General features: G+C 38.1%; 3 protein-coding genes across 3 annotated transcripts; 2 read left to right on the forward strand and 1 right to left on the reverse strand.

Moving 5' to 3' along the window:
* Nucleotides 1-201: 201 nt before the first annotated feature.
* Nucleotides 202-1086, reverse strand: LOC109237665. The gene has a single exon (XM_019403995.1). It carries the CDS (start codon nt 1084-1086, stop codon nt 202-204), a length of 885 nt encoding a protein of 294 aa, XP_019259540.1.
* A 1090-nt stretch (nt 1087-2176) lies between these two features.
* On the forward strand, nt 2177-5920 carry LOC109237681 (60S ribosomal protein L5). The gene is made up of 9 exons (XM_019404009.1): nt 2177-2288; nt 3289-3358; nt 3447-3538; nt 3713-3839; nt 3942-4021; nt 4110-4226; nt 4861-4995; nt 5146-5315; nt 5607-5920. The coding sequence occupies exons 1-9, from the start codon at nt 2286-2288 to the stop codon at nt 5719-5721; spliced, it is 909 nt and encodes a 302-aa protein (XP_019259554.1). The 5' UTR covers nt 2177-2285; the 3' UTR covers nt 5722-5920.
* A 1046-nt stretch (nt 5921-6966) lies between these two features.
* On the forward strand, nt 6967-10136 carry LOC109237682 (pentatricopeptide repeat-containing protein At3g02330). Its single transcript, XM_019404010.1, has one exon. The coding sequence runs from the start codon at nt 6970-6972 to the stop codon at nt 9580-9582; it is 2613 nt and encodes an 870-aa protein (XP_019259555.1). The 5' UTR covers nt 6967-6969; the 3' UTR covers nt 9583-10136.
* The last annotated feature ends 16 nt before the right edge of the window (nt 10137-10152 follow it).

Below are 10152 nucleotides of genomic sequence, written 5' to 3' on the forward strand. Positions count from 1 at the left end.
TTGATTGATTTTCCATTTGCGTAGTATTTGTGTTCGTGCATTGGGTTGGGCTCATGTCATGCAGTGGGTTAGCTTTAGAAGATTACCGGAATGTTTGAGTTTCGAGGAACTTACCGGATATGGCGTCGAACATCGAACTTGGATGTCGTCCGGTTAGGGTGTTTGCTTACCTTTTCTGCTCTGATTCGTTGTTGATCGTTGCTAGGTGGGGGGTCCCTGTTTACGTCTTCTTGGAAAGGAAACAATTTTCCATTCTTCTTCTTCTTCACCATCTGGTTTTGAATTAGATTCACCATTTGGCTTTGAATTTGGGCATTCTGGGTTGTCTTGTGGTGTTGTTGATTGAGTTTGTTTCATCCCGTGGGAACATCCTTTCACTGTGTGCCCTATCCTTCCACATCCCATGCACAGGATATTCTCACCTTCGTAGACCACCGATTGTTTATAGTCTCCTATAGTAACAGATGTTGCGACCGGCGATTCCAAAGGTACCCGAATGCATATTCTGGCATATATACCTCTCAAGGTTACGGAGGTGCACGTATCAATTTTGAGAAGTTTCCCAAGTTTCCTGCCTATCTTTTCCAGGATCTCTTTCGCATAGAATTCGGTGGGCAGTTGGGGGAGACGTACCCAAATAGCTGTGAGGGAGAGGGTCGCCTCATGTGGGAAAAACTTTGGTTCCCATCGTCTGACGGAGAGGAAACTTCCAGAAATGAACCATGGCCCCTGCTGGATAGCTTTTGCCAAGTTTTCCTCCTTACCAAATTTGGCTATGAAGAAATCCCACCCTAAGTCAATCAAAATTAACCGTTCGAATGGGTTCCATAGTTCAATTAATTTGGATCGGAGAAGATAATGTGGCATACGCCGTCCAAAGAGCTTAATGATGATTGAGTAACACCATGGTTCGTATAATCTGTTTTTGTCTTCGTAGGAGAGTATGATTGGGCCTGTTGTTTCCTTACCTTTTTGTTGGGTCATTGGGTTTTCAATCTCAGGAACAAAGTAGTCTGCTTCAGAGATATCTTGTTTATCTAGGAGCATTTCTTTGTATGAATGTAGTCGGGGAGTGTCCTCCTCCATTTTGTTGGCATCCGGTGGTTCCGGTGGTATGTTTGGTATTTTGGGTGGGTTGTCCATTGGATTGTTCTAGTGATGGATGAGAGTTTCTCTCTCTATATTGATACAGTTAACTAAGTTTTTTTGAGCAACTCCAATTCGTACATGTCCTATTCCCATGACTTCATCTTATCCTTACTCTACTATTGATTCCTCCTTTTCTTTTCTTCTTAGAATCTTTTTTTTACTGATTATTTATGGATAAAATTAAGACAAAATTTATGGTTATCTGATGGGAATAAGGAGAAGAATGAGAGGGGTCTATTTTGCTTACCTCCATTATTGAAGCGGTCAATTATGAAAAAAGAGGGAAGCCACCAGCGGGTTATAGGGACTTAGGTGGGTTGGTTTACAAGAAAATGTGTGGGTTTTAATTTTGTTTATAAGAAATACATATGGCAAGCTTAAAAAACGCCACATGGATATTTTAAAGTGCCAAAATTTACCATCCATGTTCGGTTAGTTTCAAGGGTATATGTGACCAAAAATAAAGCGTTAAGGGTATTTTTAGACCAAAAGGTTAACAGAGGACATTTGTGAGCCATTTTTAATACGGTAGGGATATTTTTGGCCCTTTTTCATTTTTTTTTAAAAGTGAGGGCTTTTGGTACATGTCAACTAGTTAACAAACTTTAGCTTTCAGATCCAAAAGGAGTTACGGATAAAAAGTCCAATCAGTATAACTAGGGAAATCCTGTCGAATTCCAGAAACCGCAATATCGAAAAAATACACCCGACTCTAGATAAAACATAACAAAAATTGAAACCTAGAAGGGCTGTGCCGACAATAGGAATAGATAATAGATAATATCAGTAATTGCAAAAATTATACTTCTAAATGTGAGTTCCTGTTGTTTTTTTCAAAGTTTCCGTTAAATCTAACCACAAAAATCGTTAAATGTATGATGAGACTAAAAGTGCTTACTTGTTGCAAATATAAAGACCAAAACCACTCAAAATTATTCTTAAGAGACTATTTTAAACCTACCCAAAAAATAAAGGACCATTTGTCATTTTCTCGTACACATCGACTAGGGTTTTAGCTGGAGGTATATCAATTAGCTTCGCAGCAGCAATTGTTCCTCTCATTAGCTACTTCTCTTTCCCCACTCCCCACTCCCCCTCACTCGCGGCCGCCGCCGGAGTTTCATCAAGGAGCAACAATGGTAAGGCTCACAAATCCGCGCTTTTTCGATAAACTCCGTTTTTCCTTTACACCTTTTTCGATGATTTGTTATCTAAGTTGGTAGCCGATATTTGGAAGAGAAAAGCAGAGTGTGCTACATTTTTGTTTTAGGATAATAAATTGTATTCTTCTTCATCATAACTCTATAACTTAACGGTTTATACTAGCTTTATAGCCTACGCTGTAACTTTTTACAGTTTCTAGGAGTAGCATCAGTACATCATAGTAGTGTTTGCTTATTTACAACTAAAATAACATATACAACTACGCTTCAGTCCAAACAAGTTTTGGGTTATATATTCTGCTATACTACTTCTAAAAAATAATACATTCTATTTGGGCTGCTTTTTTTTTTCCCAATGTTCAGGAGGTAAAACTAGAGATTTACTAAATTTCACACTTATTATTACACACTTATGTACAAATGTGTAAAGATGTTGTTTTGATTAGTAAGGTATTGGTCTCTACGTGCGATTGTATTGACATTTAGATTTGGATTAATATGTAAATCTCATTTTTTCACTTCTTTTGGTTTCAATGAGAACTTCAAATATGATCTTTAATGATGTTTTGTTTGCCTCTGTTGGTTTGGGACGAATCAATGCTAAATGCTATTATTTCAACTCTATTACCTAGAAAAAGTAGACAGGCCTATAAAAAGTACAAATGTTGCTCAATCCAAAACTTGTTGGGATCGAAGATGAATCCTCAATATTTATACCGTTTTATCTGGACTCAAAAACAAATACTTAATCATTTGTCTTTCAAAACCAATTAAGGTTTCTCTAGCTGTAAATCTCTAAGCAAACTAAAATGACTCTTAAAAAGCACCAGACGAAATGTGATTGTACCAACACAACAAAAGCTTCTCTTTGAAGTGTGCTTCTTCAAATGGATGCTTGGTGAAGTTGGAACTTTGATTTTAAATTATGATCTGATGCAGTTCTTGTGCTTGACACAGTTTTTTTTTTATGTTGCAGGCCTTCATCAAAGTCCAGAAGACAAGGGCTTATTTCAAGCGTTTCCAGGTTAAATTCAAGAGAAGGAGAGGTGCAGCTTATATTGTCTTCATCCCTTTTGTTCTGTTCTCAAATTTGCAATTCATGACTCACCATTTTCTAATTTTTTTACCATGCAGAGGGGAAAACCGACTACAGAGCGAGGAACAGGTTGATCAATCAGGACAAAAATAAGTACAACACTCCAAAATATCGTTTGGTTGTCCGATTTGTATCCTAATACTTTTGATTTACTTTAAAAATTACTTAATGTGATGGCTTCCTCCTGTTTTTTTTTTTTTTTGATATGTATTATCCATTTACTATTACATGGTTGGTTCATGAAATTGTCACAGCGAGTGTGCATCACATGTCCTTTGCTTTGCTTCCTTAACATTTTCTCTAGACTAACAAGGACATAATTGCACAAATTGTGTCGGCTAGTATTGCTGGTGACATGATTCTTGCCTCTGCTTATGCTAATGAGCTGCCTCGTTATGGCCTTGAAGTTGGACTGACAAATTATGCTGCTGGTACTTCCACACAATCTATTCTATTTTGTTTGGTTATCTCATTTGAAATTGTGTAGTTCTTAATTTCTTATTGAACTATTAACTCATTTACATTCATTTTAGCCTACTGTACTGGACTTCTTTTGGCACGACGAGTTCTCAAAAAGCTTGAAATGGACGAGGAGTATCAAGGGAACCTTGAGGTAATTGCAGACGTATTGTAGTGTTATGGGCCTTTTGTCCTTCTATAGGGGGCTTTTATTTGTTAACTGGTATTTCAATATTTTACAGGCCAATGGGGAGGATTACTCTGTTGAACCTGCTGAAAGCAGGAGGCCTTTCCGTGCTCTCTTGGATGTTGGCCTTATAAGGACTACTACAGGAAATCGTGTCTTTGGTGCTCTCAAGGTATAATCCTGCTTTTGCTATGGTGCTGTATCACTTAGTCTCTGTCTAAACTGCATTGCAAAATTTCTACTCTCTCCATTATATATCATGTTGATGTTTGACTGGGCATGGAGATTTAAGAAATAAAGAAATATTTTTTACACTTAAGCTAATGAGTTAAAACATACAAAAGTATCCTTATCTGGCATGCCGCATGCAACATACCATGTCACTCCAATAAGATCATGCCATTAAGGGTAATATGGAAACCTTAACATTAAAGAGTTTCCAAATATAGAAATGTATCAATCTTTTTGGAATATACTTTGTAACAGATACTTTGATTATTTTTTGTGAACCTTTTAATGAATAGTAGCCACTAGCTTAACTCTCGAAGAATATGGTGTTATGAAACCCTGATTGCAATTGTCCGAGAATGCAAAGATTGGTACTTTCTGACTATTATAATGTGGAGTTTTGAATTTAAGTGAGTCCCTCCCTCCTTGCTGTCAAATTTGTCTGTTTCTTTTCTCTTTTGAGATTTGAGATGTACTATTCATGCCATGTGACCGTTTGTTTTAAGATGGATTATTCATGCCATATGATCTTTCATATGTTCTTTAAATAAATGCAATTCTTTGCTTGGTGGATTCAGGGTGCGTTGGATGGTGGACTTGATATCCCTCACAGTGAGAAGAGGTTTGCTGGATTCAGCAAGGATTCTAAGCAACTTGATGCTGATGTTCACCGCAACTACATTTATGGTGGTCATGTTGCTACGTACATGAAGGTGAAATAGAATGGCTATACAGACTCCTATTTTAGTTTATTATAATCATCAAATCCATGCAAATGCTCAGTGGAGTGTTATGTTGTTTATCTTACTACATCTAGGTGAGCATAGTGCCTATTATGCTAAACCTCTTCCCTCTGTTTATAGACTCTGATCGAAGATGAACCTGAGAAGTATCAGTCACACTTTAGTGAGTACATCAAGAAGGGTCTTGAGGCTGATCACCTCGAGGAGATGTACAAGAAAGTTCATGCTGCCATACGCGCTGATCCTACCTTCAAGAAGTCAGACAAACAGCCTCCCAAGCAGCACAAGAGGTCTAACATCTTCTTTAGTTTGATTAACTCATTATCAGCTTTTATGTGCTTCCTGTTTCTATTAATTTTTTTTATATATTCATGCATTTGTATGGTCAAAGTTGACAAGCACTTTACTCTTATGGTTGAAGGATCTCCAATTCCTATTTCTCGTTGAAATATGGAATTTATTTTATGTTTGCCTGGATAGTCTTTATTTCTAGAGTGCCATGTAAAAAATGTGGCATATGTGCTGATCATTCCAATTATATGCTATCTTTCTGCATATTCACTTTTGGATACTTTTTGCAGGTACAATCTAAAGAAGCTAACTTATGAGGAAAGGAAGGCTAAGTTGATCGAGAGGCTGAACGCCTTGAATTCAGCTGCTGGAAATGACGACGACGATGATGAGGATGACGAGTAAAGTGCAGTACAAGAATCCTGAAATATTGTTGCTTATGTTTTTATCATACTGTGTTTTTGCTTCTTTATTGATATCTCAGTTTTGCATGCTCAGTAGAATGAGAATTCACCAGTTAGACAATTTACAAGATTGTAGTGCGTGTATTCCAAATTCAACAAAGAACTTTTTTCCCCTTATCATCCTTGCAGCACGTGGGCTACTATGGCTGTCTTAGTTTTTATCCAAGTTGTATTGATTCCCCATAACCAGGACAGGCACTGCAGTCAACTTCTATGCACTCTCTACCAGTCCACTGAATCTGCGGACCAACTTTAGCTACTTGATTATACTGAACCAATATATGCAAGGCATGTGATTTTCATATGCACAATTATTATTTGATTATGGTCAAGTGATGCTTTTTCACCTTTTTTAAAAGGTGAAACTGCATAATTTAGTGGACATTGGTGTAAGTTTTACTCTTTTCTCCCCACAACATTTTCCTCATCCTTGTATATCCCCTTCCATATTACGTGGGACCTCAAATTACTATCCAGTTGCAGGGCTACAGCCCCAAAACCTATGGCATAACCAGGGAAAGATCATAGTTTGTGCTTACCAACAAAGTGGCAAAATATCTGGTAAACTATGAGCACCTATATCATCATTAACGTCCTATATTCTTGTGACAGCTCAAACACACCAAGCTAGTAATTGAGTTTTAGGTGCATACTTGTGGGATTAAGAAGCTATGTAATTCTTTATTTACTAGCCCTATATAAAAAAGGGCATCTCGGTGCACCAAGTATCCTGTATTCACGCGGGTTAACTTTACCATTATTTCAACTTCCAAGGATCCCCTTCATTTATTAGCTGAAAAAAATCAAACTAGGTGGTCAAGCAAACTATGTATCAACATATTCAATCTTGTGGATATGCCCACCTTTTCTTGGCGAAATAGTTAACTACTTTTTAACTGTGTTAATTAGAATGAAGAAATTTGGAGTTCGAGAATCAAACCTTCTAGTGTTTGGCCCCAATTCGGATATTGATATTTTATATTTTCTAAATAAAATTCACATTATTCGAAATTAGATGAAGAAAATTAGAAATCAATTTTTTTTACAATAAACAAAATATACTTAAAATGGGGTATATGATAAATTTGTAGCAAAAGAGGAGTTATTTGACATTTCAAATAGTTGTTAATAAGAGCATCATATAAATTGGACCGGCGGGAGTATTAAACGATCTGTTACCCGCCAAAGCATGATTTCAAAAGTTCATTGCCCTGCACTTAAAACACTTGCAGTAGCAAATCAAATGCACCCAAACTACAGGAAAACCTTTTCCCATATATTCCAAGAATGTGCAAAACAATGCACCCAGGAACCAGGCAAGCAAGCCCATGCTCGGATGATAATATCTGGGTTTCAACCCACTATTTTTGTCACTAATTGTTTGATTCAGATGTACATAAAATGCTCCAATTTGGGTTATGCTGATAAAGTGTTTGATAAAATGCCTCTTAGAGATACAGTTTCTTGGAACGCCATGATTTTTGGGTATTCTATGGTTAGTGATATGGAGAAGGCAAAATTGATGTTTGATTTGATGCCTGAAAGAGATGTAATTTCTTGGAATTCTATCATCTCGGGGCATTTGCAAAATGGTAATTATCAGAAATCAATTCGAGCTTTTATGGAAATGGGAAGAGATCGTATTGCTTTTGATAGAACAACTTTTGCTGTTGTTCTGAAAGCTTGTTCGGGTCTGGAAGATTCTAAGTTAGGGGTCCAGGTGCATGGGGTGGTGATCAAGCTGGGTCTTGCTACTGATGTGGTGACAGGGAGCTCAATGGTGGATATGTATTCGAAATGCAAGAGGTTACATGAGTCGAGATGTTTCTTCAATGAGATGCCTGAAAAGAACTGGGTTTCTTGGAGCGCTTTGATTGCAGGCTGTGTTCAAAATAATGAGTTTGCTAATGGATTACAGCTCTTCAAGAAGATGCAAAAAGAAGGGGTAGGGGTGAGTCAATCTACTTATGCTAGTCTCTTCAGGTCTTGTGCCGGGTTATCTGACTTAAAATTGGGGTCTCAATTGCATGGTCATGCATTGAAAACTGATTTTGGATGCGATGTCATTGTAGCGACTGCCACATTGGACATGTATGCCAAATCTAACAGTCTGTCTGATGCTAGGAAGGTATTCAACTTGTTGCCAAGTCATAACTTGCAATCTTATAATGCCTTGATCGTTGGGTTTGCTCGAGGTGATCAAGGATATGAAGCTGTATTACTATTCAAGCGTTTGCTGAAGTCTTATCTTGGGTTTGATGAAATAAGCCTATCTGGTGCATTTAGTGCCTGTGCAGTTTTCAAAGGTCATTTAGAGGGAATGCAGCTACATGGGGTAGCTTGTAAGACTCCCTTTTGTTCGAATGTATGTGTTGCAAATGCCATTATGGACATGTATGGCAAATGTAAAGCACCACGTGAAGCTCGACGTCTGTTTGACGAAATGGAAAAAAGAGATGCAGTGTCTTGGAATGCAATAATTGCAGCTCACGAGCAGAATGGACATGAGGATGAAACTTTGACACTATTTTTTCGGATGCTTCAGGCAAGGATGGAACCAGATGAATTCACTTATGGTAGTGTTTTAAAGGCCTGTGCAGCTCGTCAAGATTTGAACATTGGCATGGTGATTCACAATAGAATCATAAAATCGGGGATGGGGTTGGAGTGCTTCATTGGGAGTGCTGTAATCGATATGTACTGCAAATGTGAAAAGGTAGAAGAGGCAGAGAAACTTCATGAGAGAATGGAGGAACAGACAATTGTTTCTTGGAATGCAATCATATCGGGCTTCTCCTTGCGTAAACAAAGTGAGGAATCTCAGAAATTCTTCTCTAAAATGCTGGAAGAGGGAATAAAACCTGATAACTTTACCTATGCAACCGTTCTTGATACTTGTGCCAATCTAGCTACTGTTGGGCTAGGAAAGCAAATTCATGCTCAAATTATAAAGCAAGAATTGCAATCGGATGTGTTTATAACTAGCACTCTCGTTGACATGTACTCGAAGTGTGGAAACATGCAGGATTCCAGATTGATGTTTGAAAAAGCACCAAAAAAGGATTTTGTCACATGGAATGCTATGGTTTGTGGCTATGCACAACATGGTCTTGGAGACGAGGCTTTGCAGATCTTTGAAAAGATGCAGCTTGAGGATGTAAGACCAAATCATGCAACTTTTCTTGCAGTCCTAAGAGCTTGTGCACATATTGGGCTTGTTGAAAAAGGTCTGCAACACTTCAATTCAATGTCGAATAACTATGGATTAGATCCTCAATTGGAACACTACTCATGTATGGTTGACATACTAGGGAGGGCGGGCCAAATTAGCGAAGCTCTGAAGCTTATTCAAGACATGCCTATTGAGGCTGATGATGTCATCTGGAGAACTCTACTTAGTATGTGTAAGATGCACGGTAATGTGGAGGTAGCAGAAAAAGCAGCAAAGTTTCTCTTGCAATTGGACCCTGAGGACTCATCTTCTCATATACTTTTGTCAAATATTTATGCTGATGCAGGAATGTGGAAAGAAGTTGCCGAAATGAGGAAAGTGATGAGGTATGGTGGGCTAAAAAAAGAGCCAGGTTGTAGCTGGATTGAGATCAAGTCTGTGCTACACATGTTTCTTGTTGGGGACAAAGCCCATCCAAGATGCAAAGAGATATATGAAAACCTTGACGCACTGATATATGAAATGAAGCGAGCTTCTCATATACTAGATGATGAATTTTTGCTCAGCTGTGAGGCCACAGAAGATGAGCATCAATACCTGTTTCAAGAATGTGCAGTTTCTTGTTTCTAGACCAATTTCGATTGGGAACCTAAATCTGGTTGTGATGGCGGTACGCAAGGAAAGAAGCTTCTCTCAGGTTGATCCAAGCAACAGATTGGGCCAGATTGGGGATAGTCAAGACTGATATTACACGTGCTGGACCCCATAAGAGGAAGAAGTATCTATTTATTGGACAATCCTTGGACTTCACTAGAATATCTTCAGGCCTCAACCAAATTATGCGCACACCCCGTGGAGAACACGAAGGAAAATTTAAGATTGAGAAAATTGTGTTCCAGATTTGTTCACCTACAAGATGTGTGAATAACTCTATGCCAGTTCGGCAGTTCCAAAGGAATGCTTCAAAAGACAATTTGTAGAAACCGTAAGATGGTTGGGATGGCAGTCTTGGTCTTTCAACTACATTATTTATCTGAGGAATTTCAGTCTCCTGATTCTCTGAGAATCTTTATATGCCATCAATGGATAAGCTTGACATTCAATATTACATTCATGATGAAAAGAAAGCGAGTCTAAGTGGGACTAATTGTCTTCAGATTGAAAAATAAGACAAGAATAACCAAAGCCAGAGAAAGGGGG

This window comes from Nicotiana attenuata, unplaced genomic scaffold (assembly GCF_001879085.1).
Source record: "Nicotiana attenuata strain UT unplaced genomic scaffold, NIATTr2, whole genome shotgun sequence".
Lineage (NCBI taxonomy): Eukaryota > Viridiplantae > Streptophyta > Magnoliopsida > Solanales > Solanaceae > Nicotiana > Nicotiana attenuata.

Excerpts from the sequence above, each read along its gene's own strand:
- LOC109237682 (XM_019404010.1), top strand. The coding sequence starts at position 6,970 with ATGATTTCAAAAGTTCATTGCCCTGCACTTAAAACACTTGCAGTAGCA.
- LOC109237665 (XM_019403995.1), bottom strand. The coding sequence starts at position 1,086 with ATGGAGGAGGACACTCCCCGACTACATTCATACAAAGAAATGCTCCTA.
- LOC109237681 (XM_019404009.1), top strand. Across the intron at positions 3,539-3,712 it reads ATCGTTTGGTTGTCCGATTT|ACTAACAAGGACATAATTGC; the intron begins GTATCCTAATAC and ends CATTTTCTCTAG. Across the intron at positions 5,316-5,606 it reads CCTCCCAAGCAGCACAAGAG|GTACAATCTAAAGAAGCTAA; the intron begins GTCTAACATCTT and ends TACTTTTTGCAG.